The sequence below is a fragment of the Rhagoletis pomonella genome, unplaced genomic scaffold (assembly GCF_013731165.1).
Source record: "Rhagoletis pomonella isolate Grant_MI unplaced genomic scaffold, Rhpom_1.0 Rhpom_scaffold_00012, whole genome shotgun sequence".
In the NCBI taxonomy this organism is placed as follows: Eukaryota; Metazoa; Arthropoda; class Insecta; order Diptera; family Tephritidae; genus Rhagoletis; species Rhagoletis pomonella.
The window spans coordinates 19,338,917-19,362,674 of record NW_023458566.1 but is presented as its reverse complement, the minus strand read 5'-3'; the positions used below and the strand labels follow the sequence as shown (position 1 = coordinate 19,362,674).

General features: G+C 34.9%; 2 protein-coding genes across 2 annotated transcripts in view; both read left to right on the top strand.

Annotated features, from left to right (window-relative positions):
* The window catches only part of LOC118747623 (paramyosin, long form-like), a 23,918-nt gene extending 11,595 nt beyond the window's left edge, over positions 1–12,323 (top strand). The window contains exons 6-7 of the mRNA XM_036481672.1: positions 12,076–12,208; positions 12,250–12,323. Coding sequence (XP_036337565.1) covers positions 12,076–12,208; positions 12,250–12,323 — 207 coding nt within the window. The remainder of the gene's footprint in view (positions 1–12,075; positions 12,209–12,249) is intronic.
* A 480-nt stretch (positions 12,324–12,803) lies between these two features.
* The window catches only part of LOC118747622 (paramyosin, long form-like), a 23,223-nt gene continuing 12,268 nt past the window's right edge, over positions 12,804–23,758 (top strand). The window contains exons 1-4 of the mRNA XM_036481671.1: positions 12,804–13,269; positions 14,131–14,187; positions 20,934–21,006; positions 21,091–21,106. Of these exons, the coding sequence (XP_036337564.1) occupies positions 13,147–13,269; positions 14,131–14,187; positions 20,934–21,006; positions 21,091–21,106 (269 nt within the window). The 5' untranslated portion in view covers positions 12,804–13,146. The remainder of the gene's footprint in view (positions 13,270–14,130; positions 14,188–20,933; positions 21,007–21,090; positions 21,107–23,758) is intronic.

Genomic DNA, 23,758 nt, shown 5'->3' with positions numbered 1-23,758 from the left:
TTTTTTTTATATTATTTATTTTTTACTCTAGAATACCAAATAGTCTCAAAATCCATATTCACCACCAAAAGTCACTATTAGTGACTAGAGACTGCTTACTAAATCCAGAGTTAGCCAACATAATTATGCTTTCAGTATGGACTGTCCAGCATATAAAAAACGTGCTCAATCAAAAAATAAAACCTCTCATAGTAGGTATACGGTTTTAGTATATATACACCAATCGATGGAATATACAATACACTAACATACACTTTTAATAAAAATGTCTGGTGTTTATTATTAAAAATTAAAAATATATTTCCCCAATGTCAAATTGGACTGCTGCGCTATTTACCTAGCTCGAGTGATGCAGATTTCATTTGTTAAACACATGATAATAGAGTCTTTATTGTTGATTTTAATATAAACAGTTAGTGGACTTATTTCAATCTTTTGCAATGCATCGAAACATGGATTTTTATACAAGAAAAGGTGATCACAATGAAACAATGATTGATCTCTTATTTACGAACAGCAAATCCATTTCTTGTGAAAAATTGAAAGAACATCGAATTACTGATCATGAAACTATATATTTTAAAATCAAGTTGGAAAAGATATTTCAGATGAGAACTACAAAAACTATAACTTCTTGGGAATACTATGCTAGTGATAGTCTTGTTAACATACTAAGACAATTAAACTTTTGTGATATTTCGATAACCAGAGTATTGACAATGAGGTTACGTTCTTAGGTAACATCATAGCAAATGCAATGAACACTCTATTGTATTCGAAAGAAATCAGCGAGAAACTGATGAATAAGTGGTACGATTTTCAGTTATCTAACCTCAACAAAATTGATTTGAGTCTGTACAACATGGCTTTACAAAGAGGGGACTGGAATGACGTTTAGAACACAACAAAATTATTATCCCACAGCAATCTGGTTTCCGTAAAAGACATTCCTGTGAAAGTGGTTTAAATTTGATTATTGCTATTTGGAAAGAAGACCTGAGTAGAAACAAACATATTGTAGCTGTTTTCCTAGATTTGAAACGTGCTTTTGTGACAATAAAGCTGTAATAAATAAATAAATATGTATGTTTACTATACATATGTACATATCTTTACTAATTATATAAAGAGAAGTCCCTTTTTTTTGTAACAGGTAATCTCGCGAACGGCCGGTCCGATTTTCATGAAATTTTGTATACAAATAGCTTTCGGTAACCACCATGTTTTAGGCTAAAAAAATTTTACTTTTCTTCGGGTAGGTGGACCAGGGACCGGTCTATTCGAAAAAATCGTATTATAGTCCGATGTGCTTAAAATTTAGTACGTAAGTAGCTTTTTAGTATATATTAGCATATATGATCCATTTTGTCCGAGAAGTGGACCAGGGACCGATCTGTTCGAAGAAATCGTATTTATGGTCCGGTTTGCTTAAAATTCAGTACGTCGGTAGCTTTTTGCCTGGATAAGCTTATAGATTCCTGTTTTCCAATTTTCATGCAATTTCGAATATAAATAGCTTTAAGTAACGACCATATCAAGGGGCGAATTCGTCACTAGGCAATATTTTTTTGCGCCAATCTGAAACAACGGATACTGTCAAAATATAATTATAATATGTAATATATCTCAACTAATATTTATTTAGAAAGCCGTTTGTTAGTTTTCGCAAGGCTCGAGAGCGGCTGAACCGATTTTTTTGAAACTGCCACCTGCCGCACGTTCCCAAGGATGGTTTTAGGCTGAAAAAAATCTATATGTAAAGGGGGCGTGGCACTTCCCATACAAACCGAATTTCTCATGCTACATATCTCTGAAAGTGTGCATGGTAGAGTTTTGGAAATTGGTATGGAGATATACGAAATCAATCGCATATAAATCGAATTTTTATAATGCATATCTCTGAAAGTATTCATGGTACAGTACTGGAACTTCGTATGGAGATATGTATATAGTTGAAATCAAGCCTATACTCATAGAGAAAATTTGGGCTATTTGAAAAGGGGTGTGAGGCCTACAAACGTACCGACCTTTAGCTATCTTTAAATGAATTTTTTTATTCTTCTGTAGGTGTGTTTGTGAGTGAAATCCTCCTAAATAGTTGTACGGATTTTAACGAAACTTTTTGTGTATTTGAGTGGGTCTCTGGATGGTTTAGTTTCACAATTTAATCCGACAGTTGGCGCTGTAGTTGAGTTATTACTAAAAATCTTATTTATGATCCGATTTGGCTAATGTTTTAAATATGTATGCAATACTATTGCAAAAACGTGCTTCCAAGTGGTGCTGAAGTCGAGCTATTACTAAAAATAGCCAAGTGAGAAAAGGGGCCGTGAAGGTCAGATTAAATCGACCTGTTGCACCATTGAGTATATCGAACGCTCCTGCCTTGCAATTGGCCCAATAGGTGTGAGTTTCCAATATTATTATGCGTTCATACTTTTAAGGTATTTCGTCTGAAATAAGTATATGTATATTGCATTTCTGTAGAACAATGATTCGCACCCATTTTGAAATTGCCACCTACTATACTGTAAAGCTTCTAGGACATTCACTATAGAACCGGGTCATTGTTGCCGCCAGGGAGTGAAGAGGAAAAAATTTATATCGCTTTGCGAATAACCGTGCTATGAAATGCCGCACAACTGGAGAATTTCAAGTACGGATATAACACTTTCCTTAGGTTATTTAAAGCGGAAAATGACCACCAAACCTTAATCTTAGCAGACAAATGTGCCAATGAAAATCGTAAACGTGAATTGTTGGTGAAAATGTTGGACCAAAAAGGTTCAATAAAATATATAAAAATTTTGGGCGGGACGAAGTTCGCCGGGTCTGCTAGTATTTAATATATGTTGTTATTTGGGAAAAATTTAAGTTTTTTAATACCAATTGACAATTTTTAATTGCTGATAAATTATCAGTACACCTCATTTGCTTGCCAATATACTTACATACATATTTTGCGCACAAATTAAAATTATTAATTAATTATTTGCAATAACATGAACGTTGCTGGCGGTGGATGAAGAATGCTCAGACACGAACGAGAACGCACGGCCGTCATAATCCAAATATATTGCGATGATTAATAATTGAAAATGGGCAAACAAACACAAAGTTATTTTATTTATACACTCAGGCAAATGTGTACTGTATGTATAAGAATTTATATAGGAAAAATATTGAAGGTATTTTAGTCTGCAAGTCAATGTGACTTAATTTTTTCAAAACATTTCATTCTACGATAAATAAAACGTGCGATTTCGACCGAGGCTACAAGTAAATTCCTGTGTTTCATGACACATTAAATGAAATTGACTTATGACGAATGATGCTCAAGGAAGATATTTTTATATTTATTGTTTTGTAACTAAATAAAAGGGGAGTATTTAATTCACTTAAAACGAGGAAATCAGGATTTGTAGAAGAGGAGCGGGAAGAAAATTACTTCCAAGTGACATACACACATATATATCATATACATACATATGTATGCGTGTGTGTGTGTATGTGTAAATCGCAGAGGTCGAAAATAACCCTCTCCACTATGAAGGTGGACTATTTCAAAATTTTCGTAACTTCTTCGCGATTTTCGGAATCTTCGAGACTACTTTGGGTCCTCAGGACTATATCGGGATCTTCGGAAGTATGGCCCCAAAGATGCCGATTTAGTCCCGAGAAACCCGAAAATCCCAAAGTGGTCTCGAAAAACGCGAAATATTCCAAATATCTCCAAGTATTCCCGAAGATTCCGAAAATCCCGAATAGTCTCGAAATAGTCCGAAAAATCCTGATATAATCCCGTGAATCCAAAAATAGTCCAAAAATCTCTAAGTAGTCGTGAAGATTCCGAAAGTCTCGAAGAAATCTCCAAATCCCGAATAAGTCCCGAGAATCCCGACAATCCCAAAGTGTTTTAATTAATTTTTTGGCTGAAACTAACTCAAAATACATATGCTAAATTATAATAGCACCTATTTAATTCTGCTATATTTGTATATATGTATGTACGAAAAAATGCTTAATATAATAAAACAAAATAAAAAAGTAGCTTTTTTAAGTGTATCATATTATGAATGTGCACCGTTTCTTCTCTGTCATAAATGTTCGCACATTTGTGTGTATGTATATGTCGTGCAAAAAAAATGCCTAACGCTTTACTTCCATTTATATTTTTCTGTCCTTCAATAACCCACAAATTAAGACACTTAAATATAAAAGTCCTTGCCAAAGTGTCTTTGCCTAAGGCAAATTTAAGCAGTTTATGGATAACCCACAGCTTAAAACACAAAAAGAATCGCACAGAGAGATTTGGTACGGTGAGAAACACATTTTGCTTGGGGGATTGTGTTTGTAATAAGTAGAGAGGGTTATTTTCGATCTCTGGTAAATCGTAACTACTTTTCACCACTGCCGTTAGGCAAAATATTCTCACCACCTTACCTTGTAGCACAAACTCTATTGAATTCGATTCTGATTACCTAATCAAATGTTATATCGAAATATGCGCACATACATTCATACAAACATTATATATTATATTTTTAAAATGTGCACTCTGATATCATCTACACACATATGTACATACATACATACATACATAGGTATTTTGGCTAACATTCGCCGGTGCTGAAGAAATTTTTCGTTACAAAAATCTCAACCAAGAAAAATTTATTTTCCAATTCAGTTTTTCAGCATTATTCGCATCAACTTTTATTAAGGTGCAAAGAGATATATTAAAATTATAAGCAACACATGTGTATATGCATACCTACCTTCCAAGTGTTTAGTGTTGCCAGATTTGGGGAATTTACTGCTTTGCATTTCTGTGTTCGTAAGCAATGGTGACAAACTCCAAATGCGCAGGGCCGATTTAGGGCTACTTTGTGGTCATCTCACCAGTAATACCAAATCTGCTGTACTCGCATCTTTTGAGACAGAATAAAGCCTAACATAACCGATTCAGTAGACGAGTTCCGATTCAGCTTGTGGAAGCAATCTGCTAAAATGAAGTGGCATCTCTTTTCTGCAAACATTTTTATGACTGCACATGTACATATATACAAATATACATTCTTATAAATACATATGTACATACATATATCGTAGCAGTGAAATTCATAAAATCCGTGGATCCGACAACTGAAAACATCTTTGCTACGAACTGTTGTCATGGTTGCCCTGCTTGTTAGCGCACTCAATGTGGATGTAGGTGTATCACTTAGGTTAATTTCCAACATATTTTTAGAAATGGAATTTTCGAAATGTTATTTTTCTCGCTTCAAATGCTGAGCACTCAAAAATGCAACAACTACGAATGGCAGAAATAAAAAAAAAATTATACATATACTATACAAAAACACATATTTATTTAAGCGAACACTCATACGATTAAGGATAAAAAAATCCGTAAGAAATTAAAATCGAAATATATATTAAGTCCTAAATACCGAAACTACTTCTAAGGAATAACCAAATTACATAAAGACTATAAACCTAATAAAAATATTGTCTTTCTTTCTCTTTAAAGAGATAAAATTGGGAATCAAAAAGAACATGTCGCACAAATTTTACGAAAGTGTATTGACTCAAGATTTGTAATTTTTTATATCGACTGGTCTATTCTGCGCTAGTAAAAAAAGAATTTGGTAGCCAGTAAATAAAATTGAAACAAGAACTGGTATATCTGCTCTAGACTAAATTCTGGTATATGGACCCTGCCAGCTCTTCGTCTCCAGATCTGAGTGCCGGCTCTAGCGGTTTTGTTGTTTTCAAGCCGCATTATAGCGGTTCCCATCTCGTCTTGGCCGAGAGGATGAAAGTCAAGTGTAAAGAATGTCTGAAAACAGAGAACTTTAAAAACCCTACGTAAAACAGATTTTTTTGTTTTTTTAGTAAGACATCGCCCAAAAATTTCTTCCTAGTTCTTGTAATATTCAGTAAATGTAAAGGCAGTTTTGAAACCTCACTCGTGGGCCACTCAAATAAGTAATCTAACAATGATTGAGTTTTTGCTAAAAATCGGAAATTTTTTTAAGTCTAGTATATTTTTTTCTTTCTGATTGCGAAGAAAGTTTTAGGAATGTATTGTTATCAAAAAATAAATAACTTAACAGAATGTATTTCTAAAAAATGTTGGGCCATTTCCGTGCAAAAATAGACGTTTTTGGCGTGAAAGCGGTACTAAATATTTATTGGATCGCAAAAATAATGTCAAATGCGGATTCCTCGCATAAAAAACTCCTCCAATACAATTTTCAGAGCCATAGAAAATCGTATAATTTCACTCAAAAACGGGTCCCGCCTAAAAAATTGTATTTGATATTACTCGATTAAGTGATTGGCCCAGCTTCTCCTCGAAGTTGTGGTGTCCGTTTTGATGTTGTCCCACCAATATAGGGAACTACAGTTTTGCGCCGCCGCGAACGGCAAATGGATTTTATAAATGATACATATTTTGTTCCACTGAGCTCCTGGTAAACGGTACAGCTATACAAATTACACAACATAGAAGAAGAGGTAGCGGTCATTTCTGCATACTTATTTTGTAAGTCCACTTTTTTTTTAAATGTTAGTTCAAGGGTTTTAGTTAAAGGGTATGGATGTTAAATTGCAGTCGGCTGTTTAGTGTTTTCGAGTGCATCTGTTAATCGGAGAGAGGCTCTTTTCCAATTAGGGATCTGACATTTCAAGCGCATATCCTTTAGTCATAGCCAAATTTGAAAACGTGCTTAGCTGATCCCACCAGAGGTTTAGTATTCTTCTTCGCTGGAACTGGCGTATTTATTTCAAACCCAGCGTGCAGCTCGATCTTGGGACATAGGCTTTTCTGTGTTTTTGAAAACAATAAATTTTACTCAAATTATCTTCATTGTCATAGAAAAATACATAAATATTTGAAATATTTCTTCGTTTATTTTCATTCTATTTCATAAGAGACATTTTAATTATTGACATTATTTTTTTTTCAAAATTAACGCTTGCAAAAAACCTGGACCTCAATTAAAGGACAGTTAGAGAAATCAAATACAAAGGCCTTCCATAGAAAAAGAAAATTGTAAAGAGACGGGGGTAAAATAAAGGAGCATCCTTCAAAATAAAGCACGGATGGTCACTTATTGCTATTCACTACTATACATACCAACGTGATTACGAAAGTATGCAAATAAGGATGTATCTATCGGGTCTATTTTTAAAAAGTTATTAAATTTATTTCATTTATTTATGAGAGGCTTGTGTTATTTTTACTCTACGAAAAATATTGTCAGCATCACCTTCGTCATCCTCATCATTATCTCATATCTAAAATTTTACTTCATTCTCATGCTAATACCCAGTGGGAAAATGTAATGTAAAGTAATCGAAAAAATAATCAGTAAACCAATCCTTTTCATATTCGAAAATGCATTTTTTCCCCCAGGGCGATGTCCTAAGATAGGTGGGGCATTCAATTTTGCATTACCTAGTATCGAGAAATGAATGTGTTTTAAAATTAAATTTTTGGAGCTTTTTGAACATAGTTAGCAGTAATATTATCGAGAACTCTTAAGAAATACATTATATTATTTATCACGCATGTAATGCATTACTACTTTTCCGACTGGGATCCACTCGCCGCTAGTAATAATAAAGCTTTAAGGTAGAAAACAAATTTCTAACCCCACGGAAAGACGTAAAATCTGTCCATAATTTGATGAGTAAGCGCCTAAACCGCCGTGGTCGAGCGGTTAGAGGTGCGCCCTGCACTCGGTAGGTCCATGGTTCGATCCCTGGCGCGCGCCACATAAAAAATAAAAGTTTATTTTTACCAGCGGTCGCCGCCCCTCGGCAGGCAATGGCAAACCTACGAGCGTATTACTGTCATGAAAAAGCTTCTCAGAGAACCCATTTGCCGTTCGGAGTTGGCGTAAAACCGTAAGTCACTCATTTTTGTGTGACAACATCAAGGCGCACACCACGCATTGGAGGAGGAGAAGTTCGGCCAAACACCAAAGCGTAAGCACCAAATATTTATTTATTTTTAAGCGCCTAAGCCAAAGAAATAGAATATAAAATAAATTGATGTTTACGAGTAAATTAGAAGCAAATTCTCAGCACTTATTGTTAGTATAAGTTGCTAGATTGTGTGGTGTGTATCTATAATACAAACATACATACAAGCATACATACATACACACACCGTAAAAACTACTTTGTAACCGTGTGCCACGATATCGAGAAAATACACATTTTTCTTCGCACTCAGGTGAAATGTGTGGAAAATGTTTATGAAAAAATCCAAAATTTTCGTCGCTAAAAATATCGAATACTTGTTTGCGTTAGTATTGGTCGTCCAAGCCGAATGACCAGTGGTTTTTATTTACTCGCGCTCCGAATCGATTGCTTGTGTATGTATGCAGGTGTACCACACATTTATGTACATATATATATATATCGTTGTTTAAAGTACAAAACCGCGTAACTGACATTTGCTGCCAAAAATCGGATTTGCTCACACAAGCTCTTGGCTCAATCCTTATCCATTCGTCCTGAAATAATTTAGCCAGAAAGGCGATTGCTTTATAAATAAAGAGAACCATTTTGAAATATGAGTGTTTTTGCTATATCCAGTAAATAATTTATGCAACCTCACATACGCGGTTTTGCATTTTGTTGATACGCGGTTTTGTACTTTAAACGACAATATGTATATATATATGTATATTCATATATATACATACATATGCAATCACATGATTGAGTTAATTTTTCCTTTGCTCCTAAAGAATATGCGAAAGAAAATTTTAATTCCTTGCGTTTATGTGGAAATTTGAGTGAAAATTTGGCTGCCAAGTTTTTCATGTAAAATGTGTATTTTTGCATATGTATGTGAGTGTATATAAATGCATATATACATACGAATGTTTGTATGCATACGCATTTATTGTAGTAGATAATATTTTTTAATAATTATTTCTTCTTTATTTATTTGCAATTATTTCAAATACTTCGAGCGTTTCCATAAGCAACGAACGAGGGCAATAAAAATCTTTAGTGGTAGACGTGCCGTGGGTTGTATACCTGATATTTTGTGCTTATATGTAAAACAGAGTAAATTATTTAGAAAACCCGGTTTCAAATACATTTTGAGCACATTCATGGTGTGCCTGAAACAACTCAAAATAGTGAAATTTCCACTGTTGATTTTAAGCTCGAATTCTTTTTCGAAAGTTTGTTGATTTTTTTTTAAATATTGCACAGAGATTGATACATGGATTTATGTGGTTTTTGTTACATATTGAACAATGTTTTTATTAAAAAATAATTAAACAAATAGCTAAAACGTGTTAATATGTGATTGTCGTATAGTCATGATAACCACTATATATGCATATTGATTTTTATTGAATTCCCAGATACCTCTCATAGAAAATTGAGAAATAAGAAATTCAGGCCGCATTTATAAATTTTTGAACGCATCTCAACAAATCGTTTTTTTGTTTTTTTTTGTTTGCTAGTGGAGCATATCTCTTGTGGGAGACTTAGAGCTTTCTGTCTCCATTTTGGAGTTGCCATATTAATATTTACATAAACGCAAAGATCTTTGAAAATAGAAACTCTAGGCGCTAAATTAGTTAACATTCAAATTTTTCTTTGTTGTAGTTGGGGCTCGATCGACATGCTCCTAAATGCCGCCATATTGAGCCTCGAATGTACGTAAGTATTTGAACGGAGATACCCTAACTTTTTTATTGATTTATTTATTTATTTAGAAATCAATAAACAATCGTTCTTACTGACTACTTACTGCTAAGGAACTAACCATTTATAAAAGACTAAGGTAATCTATAAAACACAATTTAATTGAGCAGAAAACCACAGTTTAGATAGTGAAAAATCAAAGTCAATAGAGTTGGAGACCTCATTGAGTTCACGAAGAGAACGGGCTATAGGTGCATTACACGCATAGTTAGTTCTGAATCTGTCTAGATGGAATGGAAATTTACTACGTAAAGGCCTGGAAGGGACAGAAAAGTTAATCCTTTCCAAAAGAGAAGAACAGTCAGTTTCTCCTATAATAATACCAAACAAAAAAAGACAGCGACAAAATCGATCTTCTAGTTTCTAGCGGTTTAAGATTAATTAGAAGCAATCGGGACTTATAGGTCGGGACGGGATCAGAGAAACTCAGGAAGAGAGAGCAAACTTTAGAAAAATTTTTTGTACACGCTCAATTCTGTCGATGGAAAATTGATGGTAAGGTCTCCAAATAAACGCAGCGTATTCCAAAATAGAACGGACAAAGGCAGTAAATAGCAACTTACGGGTATACGGGTCCGTAAAGTTTGAGCTACTTCTTCTTATGAAGCCAAGAACGGAGTATGCTTTAGATAGTATAAAGTCTATATGACTTAAAAATGTAAAACGCGCATCAAAAGCAACACCTAGATCCTTGATTTCTTCAACTGGTTGAAGTATATTCTATAACATGTAGGAAAAATGTTAGGTGTTTTCGAATAGGTGAGCTTGAAGCATTTGTTAATGTTAAGCGATAGACTAGAGACACTGCACCAACTAACTAATTTATCAACATCGACCTGAAGTTTGTGTAAATCTTCGGAGTTAGAAATAACAGAATATATTTTTAAATCATCAGCGTATAGAAGGAAGTTAGCAAAAGAAAAACAGCTACTAATATCGTTAATAAATAAAACGAAAAGCAAGGGACCTAGCGGTACCCCAGAGGACGCAATAAAAGGTGCAGAGGTGACACCATTAACAGAAACTACACAATGTCTATTACTTAAGTAAGAACGCAGCCAGCTTAAAAAAAACTGAATGGAAGCCTAGATATTCCAGCTTATTAAATAAAAATGTATGCGATACTTTATCGAACGCTTTCGAAAAATCTGTATAGATGCAATCGACTTGATACCCTGCTGAGAACGCTGCAATACAGTATTCAGTAAAAACAACATCATTTTTTTTACCACTTTTGAAAAATGGAGTAACAACTGTCCTTTTCCAATCATCGATAAAAATACCGGAGGCTAACGATCTGTTAAAAATTAACTTGAGAGGCAGAGTGAGAGCAGAACAATGTTTGAGAAGCACAACTGACTGTCCATCATCATCCGTTTTTGTGGAGGGTTTAAGGGCTAAAATACCCTTCTCAATATCTTCCACTGACAAACTTAAACAGCCAAAATTCAGGGACGAGATATCTTTAAAAGAGCGAGAGCAGTTGGAGCCAGATTCATCACTAACAAAGTTTGATTTAAAGAAATCCGCAAACAGGTTCACCACTTCCGAGGCACTGGTAGCTAGTTTATCGTCCAGAAAGACAGCAGATGAAACCCCAGAACTAGACTTCCTGGTTTTAATGTATTGCCAAAAAAACTTAGGGCTAGATCTAATACTGCATTCTACACTTAAAATATAATTCTTATATAGAAATTTGTTCAAACAATTGATCTTTTTTGACTAATGTTCGGTAACCTGAGGATACTCCCGCAGGCTTCTTTTTCAATAAAACTGTCCAGATGCGTTATGGCTATCAAGATTCCAAGCACATTTGTTGGCGATGTGCGTATGGCTTCCTTGGGTTTATTGGTGTAGGTCCGCTCCTCGACGAAAGCCACAAGTGTCTGCAAGTTTTCGAGCCAGTTGGTTATACAATTTTCATAATCCTATCGTGTTGTACTCGCGGGTATTGCTGGTCTATACGCCTTTAGTAGATGATATAAGTTTTTTCCCGCTTTAGGTATAAAGACTATTTTTTCTCTCCATTTTCTGATATGGATAATATGCTATGCTACAGCGCGACTGTGGACTTGAGATACATTTTTATCATTTTCTAGATTTAACTAAGAAAGTATATGTATTTACATACATACATATGTACTTTTTTAAAACCCACTTTTTGTTAGTAAAATAACGTAGAGCCATTGCGTACCATTCATCAAATTCAAATCCTCAACTTCTGGTAATTTGCCAGCGTACAGAAGCATAACCTTTCTGCAGATTTATGAATTTTTCGGAACATCGACTAAAAATAAATTCAAAATGCTACAACAACAACGAAAACCATTTCAGCAACAACAAGATTTCATATGGCATGCGTCCATGCAACCATTTCCTAGCGAATATTCGTATATCACACCCAACCAGACAGACGCCTCTACTCCTTGCCATCGCGGCAATCATCTGCCGCTTACGCTAATTACAGGTAAAAATCTCAATTGCTCAATATATGTAGTCCACGTCAAGATGACCGACTTGACCCGAGCGCATTAGCCACCAAAATACTCAATTCGTATGGCAAGTACGTTAGCAGCTCGTGAAATGGAAAAACGAATAATTCGAAAATGGAATCGGCAACAACGACGATTCGAACAGTTTCCACGCTCGTCTTGCGCCCTGCTACCCGTCTACTCACTGCAATTAACACTTACAGAGGACAGCTGGTGTGAGTGGAGCGTGAAAAATTCAATAAAAACACATACACGTACACACGTACACACGTACACACTTAGTTTTCGTACGCCTAGTCCGTATTCAAAAAAGCTATGAGCAAGAAAATTGTCTGCCCAAGTGTGCCTGTAGAATGCCTAACGGTACACATAGTCCACTCAAATACGGCAACAAGAACAATCAGCAACACTTGGACACACACACACACACACACACACACACACACATATGTCCACAGATCGCCGACGAGAAATTCCCACTCGAAAATAATTGCAACGTCTCGTCGTCGTTGGGGTAGAAATAGACGAAAAGATCGGCTGCCAGCGCCAAATTTACGAAATACTCTTTATTCGAACGACACCGGGATCTCTTGTTCAGTAGATCACCAGCCTTTCTCCGACGTTTATTACGAATTATTCGGTGACTCGGTGACAACTACAACTTTTGTGTGTGGAGTGCGAAATAATTTCTGATTTAGTCTCACACCTACAAAATTTTTGTTACTGGAGGATAACAACTGCATTGCAGGGAAATCGAAATTTTTCCACACAACAACAACCAGACACAAAACGCGGGGGCGCGAACGAAGTGTTCACCTGAGTGAAAAACTTAAAATAAATAATAATTTTCATTATTCATTAATTAATTTTATAAATTAAATTTACAACAAAAAAAAAACACAAAAAAAGTAAAATGTCCTCGTCGCAAGCAGTACGCTCATCGAAATACTCGTATAGGGCCACCTCAACTGGACCGAGTGGAGCTGATATCTCCATTGAATACAGCTCTGATTTGGCCGCCCTCTCCCGTTTGGAGGTAAGACACGCGTCGAAAACGGAAAGGAATATAAGAAATAGAATAAAGAGACAAGTAAAAAATCATGAATATTGGATTAATGAAAAATCAATTCAAACTCGAATTGAAGCTAAACTGAAAATCTAAAATGTATAAAAAAAACACTTTCAAAACTCTTTAGAGCGAAATTTGTGCAAAAATGTTTTTGTAATTCAAGTGTCCAACTGATCCTCGAGCCTTTCTTCGTACATTCGGCTATTTTCGGCACAGTGGTGTGAAAAGAAATCTGAAATTTGAAAATTTTGCAGCAAAGCAAAGCGAAAAATGTGCACGCGCGGATTTGTAGACTAAAAAAAAAATCGAACAAATATAAAAAGCTGCATATGTATTACTAAAATTATGTACTCTTAAATGTATATATGTACATATGTATATGCTTATGTACTCTATACGAAGGTACGCATATGCTAGACGAATTATGTAATAAAACGAAAAACGCCAAGCAGAGTCGCTGTGAAATATGTGCGCGTATATTTTTGGTACGCGAAAGAGTTAAAAAAAGACGCAGAACTTTGTATGTATGTATGTATTTATATAGACTACATATGTAGATACATGTGGCTTATTTTAAAAAGTAGTACATAAAATACATCAAAAGGAAACTGGTGACTTGTGACAAGGATTGTACCAAAAACATAGTTTGCATACATAACTGTTAATATAATCAAAAACAAACAAGCCGAAAACAAAATTTTGTGTTAGTGTGCAAAAAATATATTTCATAATTCACTTCGCGCGCGCGTCAATTTTAAGCAAAAAATAAAAAATAAAATAAAAATATCCTTAATAATGTGAGCATTTCAAATTTCGCTTTACTTGCAGGATAAAATCCGTTTGCTCCAAGATGATCTTGAAGCCGAACGTGAATTGCGCCAAAGGGTGAGTATCTGGTGAGGGATGGGGAGTTACAAACGCATTTTAACATAGTCCTTTTGCTTCGAAAATAACAGAAATTCACATTCACATCTTGTATGAAAATTATGCGTAGTATACATATGTATTTACATATGAACCTAATATTTTTGGGACATCGGTATTCTTAGATAATCTATTATTTTAAACCTGGTTAGGTTAGGTTAAGCTATAATGGCCGCCCTCGACCACATCCTTTGTCAAACTTAAGTCCGACAGATTGTATAAAAAAGTATTGATGCAGACATCGCCGGCTGAGTTAAGCTCAGGCAGGACAACGACAGCGAAATTTTTTTACGTTCTCGATTTCTACGACGCATCGTCCCTACAATTTTGGCTGTAGTCGTTCGAAAATAAGAACGGAGCCTATACCTGTCATTATTCAATTCTGGGTAGATGTGTCTAGCTACTCAAGAAGTTGATTCTTCCTGGCTTATTTGTTGCCAGTGCACTCTTGTTTGCTCTAAGCCTCAATTTATATGATCCTAGCTGCATTCCTGGATCACCGGAGTTTTTTACTACAATTTAGCCTGGGCCGTCGGTGTGGCATGAAGAAAGGAACGAAGGAAGTGCTAAGCTTGATGCACTGAAACGCTCATTTATTGCTTGAGTTTGAATGAAGAAAATATAGACGATTAACAGGCAGGATTGCCATTCAGCCTTTCTCTCCGGTATATTTTGGATTGGTATGCAGTTCCATCTGAGAGGAAATTGGTATAACTTCGAATAGACTACGAGAAAACTCTCAGCTGCCTTAGATTTGAACAGTACCTGCGGACTGTGAACGAAATTTCCACATTAAATTTCCCCTAAAACTCAAATTTCTTGCCAAATTTCTTCTAAACGCCGCTACACTTTCACATTCGAAAACAACGAAGAATTTGCAAAACGAACAGCTGAAAAGTAAGCGAAAGTGGATTGCACACAAAAAGTGAATTGCAAGAAAACAGTTCGGCCACAAAATCGATGTGGAGCCACAAACACTTGGCTAATTATAAATTACCCTTGCGTATCGCTGCGAGTGATAATGATGTGCATTGAACTTCAATCGCATCGGGCTCTGAATCGGCTGGGGACGTGGCATGCGGGATGCGGGATGCATGGCATGCGACCGATAATGAGCGGAGATTTTGATTGAAAGCTACCAAATAGGCGCACGGCAGAAGCAACTGGCAGCAAAAATAAAGACGCAAACGAGCGCAAGTAAAAGAAGAAGTTACAAAAATGCCACAAACAAAGCGTAGGATAAATAAAAAGTAAGGTGAAATGCAACAAAACATAGATACATACATACATATATAACGACATACGAAAGTAAATGCAAATGGAAGAGGCGGCAGGCAATAAAATGTGTGCATGCAAAATATGCAGCAAAGCAGCTATGTACATACGCGCGATTCCCTGTTGCTCATACGCAACGTTGTACCCGCGCAGCCAAGGTGCCAAGGAGGAAGTCAGCGTTGGAATGCAACGCGAAGAAAAATTAGTTACACTGCGCCTGATGGATGCACTGAAGAATGGGAATGGGAAGTGTTGCGTGGCGTGGCGTGGCGTTGCGACAAATTTAGAAAACACTCCTGGCCCGGGTGAGCCCAAAATGCGGCAGACATCATTGCAGCCAAACAGGAATGCGAGCAATTTTCTTGATTTTATCATCGAAAAAGTTTTGAAATCTTAGCAAAGTTTCAATAAATCGACTTCGCTCATAAACAGCTGTTGTCAAGCCACCAAGCGCCACAGAGCACAAAAAAAAATAAAAATAAAAGGAAAAATAAAATAACTCACACACACATACATACACACAGCCAAATGAATCGCCTCCGCATGTGTTCGCAGCACTCGAAAACAGCACAAAATGGCCAGAGAATTATTCGAGAAGAGTGATGACGGCAAGCGGCGAGTTGGCTAATTTTAGCAGCGACATTCAATACAAATGGTTAAAAATTTCACATACATATACCGAATATTAGAAATAAGCACAAAAATCTTCTAGCATACACACACACACACAATGTTGCCTATAATGGAGGCTCACTACCAAAAAAAAAAAAACGAAAACATGTTTGTGTGTGATGTGTATGATTGTATGCAAGCAAGCAAGTATGTCGAGGGTTATTAAATAATTTCGAAAATATTTTCAAAATCTTTTTGGACCAACGAGTAAATTCACACAAAGGAAGTTATTGAAAAAACAATGGAATTTAGGAGCAGCGAAGTCGCCGCGAGATTAGCAAGCAACACTGCGTATATGTATGTGTGTTTGTATGTAGTATGTGTTTGTGATTTCTGCTGTACTCATTTGCAAGAGTTTTCTACATACATACACACATACATACATATGTACATATACATATATTACTAAGCATTTTATGTTTGTGCATATTTTTTTCAGGCGAGCTGATTTTTTCTTTTCTTTGTGTTGAACATCTGCATACACACATCTTGCTTGTCCACTTTAGTCATGCAGTTGTACAGAGATGTCAAAAAAAATGTCAAACAACATGCTGTTCGCCATCAAAGTGAAAAGCGACATTTGAAATTATTTGGCTTTTAAAATTTGTGCCGCAAAAAAATAAAAATAAAAATCTTCAATGTAGTTAAAGTAGTAGGAATCACTAAATCTCAGGGAAAAGCATTACTTAAATATTTAAAAATGACTAATATACTTATACGAAGGATTTCTGAGCAACAAATATCTACAATTCAGCATGTGATCATTTAAAATTTTGAAACCAACTAATAAAAGCCGATTTAAATGACTAAAATCACATTTGAACATAAACATCACTCAATCTCTTTTATGGTCGTTATTAAATGGCTTTATCTTATAAAAGACGTTTCGAAATTGAGATTAAGAGAGTGAGCTTTTAAAATTTTAATCAACGTCCACATAAAAAAAATGCATTTCCATTGTTGTTTACATAGAATGGCAAATATTTTGATTTCATTTGATTGATTAGTTCTACCGGAAGCATCAATCGAAAAACACCAATATTTAAATGCAATTTCAATTAAAACTTGCTCTCAACAAAAGCGCAATCTCCACTTTTTACTGTTTAATTCTATATATAAATTTCTTACAACTTATTTGTCGTCGTCTGCATTTTACCGTTTATATTTTGCATCCATGAAGTTAAATTATATATGTCAACTTCTTTCTATATGGTCAAAAATTTCCACATTTGAAATGTTCAAAAATGTATGCGAAATTTTTAATGACAAAAACCACTATTTTAAATCATCAAAAATACATACATACATACTTATATGCATACTTTTTAAGCAACCAATAACTTATGTCGAGTTTTGAAAAGTACCGTTTTTAATTTACCAGAAATCTATGCAGACCGAATTTTTTAAATACAAAAACCCAAAATTTATTTCTAATTTCGAATTGACCACAAAAATGTTTTAAGTTGATAAACTATCAAAATTGTATGGTCAGTTTTAAAATGACCAAAAATTTATATCCAGATTTTATATGACCAAAAATTTACGTTCAATATTTAAATGACAAAAACCTTTGGGAGCATTTTTTAAATGGCCAAAACTGTATGCATATTTTTCATATGACCAATAATTTGTGTCCAGTTTTTAAATTACCAATAATTTTTTTCCAGCTTTTAAAATTTCAAAAACTGTTTTTGCATACAATTAAAAATATTTTCAATTTTTAAACTATCAAAAATGTATGTCCATTTTTTAAATTACCAAACATATAGATATGCCAGATTTTAAAATAAGCAAAAATTAATTAATTCATAGAAAAGTATTTCAAAAATGAATTATTAGGGGTATACACGATCCAGTGCATACTGTTTATCATGGTGCACAGATAGCATAAATAGCTTGATTGGATAATTTTGTTGCTGTTTCATGTGTTCAAAAAACAAAAAAATTAGCCAATCATGCTATTTATGATATCTATGCCCCATGCTAGACAGTATGCACCGGATCGTGAATACCCCTAATAATTCATTTTTGAACTATGTATGTATGCAGTACAATTTCTCACGAGGTCAATTGAAAACCACTCAATTTACCTTATATTTCTATGTATATATGTATGTATTAACACATGTATGTATGTGTGCGTGTACATAATTATGTAGATACATATATGAATTTCATATGTACATTACATATGTATTAGACGCACCGCTTGACCGCATACTCGCTGTCAACTTTTATAAGATGATTCGGCGGCACACACGCAATCGGCTTGCAGGCGTCCATGATCATCGACTTTCATACATCACAGTATCTTTGTGAGTGTGTGTGTCTTTCCGTGACTCACAGCCATTTTTGTGTCCATGTGTCATTTAGTTTATTTTTGAAAAACATTTAAATACATTTTCCGTTGTTTAGATTCTTAGAAGCATCGATGGCTACCCAATCCCTCTGCCTTGGTCTTTCAATTTCACCGGCCATTAGAATTTTTATTCTTCCCAGAAATTGATGTTTATGCAATGAATACCTTATAAATTCGCGCTGGATCACACTTTGGCCGGCGATTCGAACATATCTACGTAAATAATTGCACATTAGACCGTACCACCTTAGAAGCAAACAAAAAAAAAATCGTCGAACACCTCTGAGTTTTAAAGTATTTTTGCAAGGCGATTTGGAAATACAACTTTTTTTGACGAACCTAGAACTCGTCTTTTTTAAATTTTCGGTGACACCTGCATTCGGCAGTAATAAAATGCTTCCTTAGCAAAAGTTGTATCATTTTTGGTGCGCTTCAATTTACTGACACTAGGGTGGTACGTTGGCGGCCGCTGTGGTGTAGTGGTTAGAAGTGCACACTAACACCCCGCAGGGCCTGGGTTCAAGCACTGGTCAAAGCAACATCGCAAAAAAAATATAGAATCTTAACAGCGGTCGCCCCTCGGCAGGCAATGGCAAATCTCCGAGTCGGCGTAAAACTGTAGGTCCAATACAATGCACTATACGGCTAAATCAACTTTTTTTTTCTGGGTATTGAACCAAACAAATTGTTTTGAAGAGATTGAGTCATAAGTAAAAAGGTTATTTCTCCGTTTTTTCATAATTAGCCTCCGAAATCAAGATACGGACCTTCGAAGCTCGAAATTGTACCTTTGGTAAAAAAAAATATTTTATTTACATATTTTTAGTGCAAACTTTTACTACAGGTGCTACAAGTGGTCAAAGGTCAGATCTTCGAAAAATTAAAAAAAAAAATTTATTTAAAAAATTTTTAACATATCATTGTATTAAGTTTAGTCGGAGAATGACCATAGAATCCAAAGTCAAAAAGATGTTTATATAACCAGTAAACTTACATATTCCTACAATAGGCGCGATCAAATTTTAAAAGTATATAACAATTTTTTATATCTCGAAACTTTCGCTACATCCCTACAATAATATAGAAAGTACTTTAAATTTTTTCCAACTACAAATACGCACTTTAAGAACCCGTTATGGGAATATTTAAAAACCCCGTTGATTTGAAAATTTCAAAAAATATAGTTTTCGGGTTTACAGAGAGTTCTGCAACACTTGTGAAGAAAACTTTGCCTTTAGGACATGTCAAGAACAAAAATCTGTATGAAGCCAAAATTCTCTCAAAGTAAACTTTCAAACTAGCGCGGATAATTACAAACTTTTTTTTTTTTTGCCTACTCGGTCTAATGTACCTGCGCGCACTTTGTGCCGAGTATATTCGCTTGAGAATGTGAGAATAACACCACGCCGGTGTGTGTGAACATTCCATTTCTGCTGCACATTTGTGTATTTATATACGAGTACTTACAGAAATGAATGCGTTTACTCGATACATACACATATAACAAAGTATATACATATATGTATGTATATTTTATACGCCGCACTCGCCTTGCACCTCAGCGTTTTGCCGTTGTGCGTTCGCAAATTGGGCGCCTGCCGCCGCCTCTGTGACTTCCAAGTATACTTTGGTATAAGTTTCTTTTTTTATTTTATATTCTCTTTCGAAATTTGGAATGATTTTTAATTATATGAATTAGGTCATTTCAAACACACGAAAATACATGCACACGTAGCTTTTTGTATACATATTTTCACTGCATTAATTAAAATCAAATAAGAATATTCTCGATACATGGAAAGTTGAATTTCGAAAATAAAAAAATGCACACATTAATTATGATCAATACGTACATATGTACATTTTGCCGTTATATACTGCAAGTAGATATAACATTCATGGTTTCTTGAAGGTGGTTCGAAATACATACATACACATATGGTAGGTTCCATGAGAAACTGAACCTTAGTGCAAATAAAGTGAAATAAATTCGCAGAGTTTCCGTAACATATATCTGCTCCAAAAAGCATGTTATTTTTTTTATGTCCCACCCGTGACAGAAAAAATAACTCAGATTTTTCCCCATATAAAAGTAAGTTGGAATTTTTTACAGCTCCGTCAAAATGTACAATTGTTCAGAACTTTATGCTTATATTTTAAAAATAAAGTACATGTTTATAGTGCAAATGTCCCACCCGTGACTGTGGAATACCCCCTATGCGAAATGTTTATGTACCCACATACTACACAGGTATGTGTATGAGTGTGCGTACAGTTTATGACACCTTATAAAAAAATAAAAACTTGTACTTGTAAGTTCAGTTGCATGTTGTAAATAATTCTCCTTTCAAAATATTTTTACAATATTTTTACATGTGTAAATGTCTCTTGGCCCACTCAGCTAACCGAATGTGTAAATAATGTAATTATTTTAACATTTATGAGCTTTGGCATTATGCCATTGCATTTTCATGGTATGCCATGCAAAAATTAAATGTAATAAATGTCATCCTTTTTGAAAACGTTTTATTTGAGCGTAAAATTTGCCGTAATTGCAGTGGGTGTTGTGGACAGGTACTTTGACTAACAGTAAAATTCAGAAAAAGTATAGAAATTCCGACTTTACTTTTTCACATGCATTTTTGGACCATACTAATGTACACTGCCGGCAAAAAGTATTGGCACAGCAAATTTTTCACAATATATGCATACATTTTTTTTCTAATATTTTTCCGACAATTTTTTGTAAAAATATGGTTCATTCTACAACAAAAAACATAAAAATATAATTCCTAAGCTTTGTGCAAAACTCCCGAAAATTCAGCAAATTTTCGTGCAAATTTTCAACTTTTTAATCTTAAACTTTTTTTTTGAATTTCTTTTGAGTACGCAGTTTTGTAGCTCATTATATTGTAGTAAAAAAGCTGGAAGAGCGGAGTTGGTCAAAAATCGCATTGATTTTTGAAATTTTTTTAAGGTGTTTTGCATTTTTCCATATAAAGTACTTTCGAAAATTATTTTGTACGGAAGATACTGCGTGAAAAAAGTTTCCAAAAAAGCAACGGTAATTCCTAGCTACTTAAAACTTGTACTTTATTATAAAAAAATTGATTGGGCTACAAATCTGCATACTCAAAAAAAAAACAATTTTGCCCTACAAAACAACCAAACTATGAAACGGCCTAAACTCGCACTGGAAAACTTAGTTTACGTAAAAATTCGGTTTAAGTAAACGGAATGTAAACCAAGTTTAAATCAGCACTGAGAAACTGGTCCCTAGGGTAGATACTTGGCGACATATTGTAGATGCATCAAAACTTCCCAGTCAAGTTCCCTTGGCTTTTTTGAGTCATCAAACTTGTGTCTGATGGAACAAAATAAATTACGAGAGGTCACTACTTGTTTCGGAACTGTTTGCCTAGTTTCATCGTTCTTGCCCCATGTCCTGTTTTGCACGTTATGGCCGTATGTGATCGATTCTTCATATGCAGGAACCATACGCTCCACAACTGACTCAATTACATTTAGTTTAAAATTGTTTATCACAATTCTCGAAATTAATTGACGAAATACCCAAACATCGAGTTTCTTTTTGTATCCAGACTTTTAAAAAAGGCCACACAGGCCCAATGTCATGCCAAGCTGAGTGTTGTCTTACCCTACATGTCTTTATACCATCCTGAACATTAGCAGATCTTCTAATGTATTTTCTCTAAGCTACCTCTGCTCGCGAGGAACTGGAGCGACTTTTTCACTTATGTCAAGACTTTTAAAATATCTCAGGTTTATCTCGAGATTTCGCATGTACGGACGGACAGACAGACAGGCATAGCATAATCGATTTCTCACTTCATTATCATTTTGGTATATGTAAATATGTCTATAACTATCCGATTCCTTTAGGTTTTTATAAGCAACCGTTAGGTGATCGATGTTATAATATCCTTGTGCTGAATTACGCACGGAGTTTGAGATTTGTTAAGGCTTTCTTGAATAACAACGGAAGTCTTTTCGAACTATTGAATTTAACTGTACCTGTGTCAACTTGCGTATAACGTCAATAATACCGCAAATATTCGCAATAGGGCCATTGTTTCAAGCGCTGTGTGACAAGTGGCACCGTGCTATTGAAACCACATATTGTCCAAGTACACGTCATCTGATTCAGGTCATAATGAATTTGTTATCATGCTACGATAACGTCCGCTGCACCGTTAAAGGCATCACTTTCGAAGAAGTACCTATTTATCTTCCGATAACTCCGCCTGCCCAAAAACCACACCAAACAGCGGGACATATGAACAAAAACTTATTATGTAATTGCTTTTTCTTGAAATTTCAGACAATTAACTCGATTTATTCAAATAAATTTAATGCTGATTTCGTTTCATTTAAAAAATGTTACCATCTGACGGTGCAAAATGTGTTTGATGTTACACTCAACCCTGCAAAAGAGCATGTTTTTGGCTTATTGTCACGGATTTCATAATATTGTCGTTTTAAGCAACCGTCTAATTTTGAGGGCAACAATCTCCACCGACAAGGCTTCAAAGAGCAGATAAATGTGCCTTGTTTGCCCCACAAGAGTGTGACATTTTAAGAAACGAACACGAAATTTTTTCACCATTTACCTTTATTTTAGAATCGTACGCGAAAAGAGAAAAGGCAATGAAAAGGCGACATTTTTCGGCACAAAAATGGCCTGAAATTTTAAGAAAAATCAATTGCTTACTTTTTATTTCTTCAGCCCAGTGTCTCATTGTGGGTGCATAGTTTTTCTTGCAGTGAGTAGTTTGTTAACGTATCAATTTAGGTGAAAATGTGTATCATTGCTCATGTTGATTTGTTTTTGAAAAATCGGCATCCACGTTTAGATCACTTTTAAGCATCTCCCCATGACTAAGTTGGCAAAAGCCTGTAGCACTAATTTTCTGAAAATAATAATAAAAAAACATTAACATATCGAGCCGTAACCACTAAAACGGCGTAAGCGACATTTCTTCAAAATTTTATTTTTGATGCAGAAATGCATTTGGAACATTACACTCCCTCTCGCTGCTAGTGCATACTGGAAATGTTTAACAAACCTATGTACTAGACTTTCATGAAAATTACTTGTTTGTGATCTAAAAAAGGAAATGCTAATTGTAAAAAAATAACGCATTTTAGCCATATTTGCTAGAACATATTTCGGCATATTTCGCAATAAATGCATATTTTTGAAAT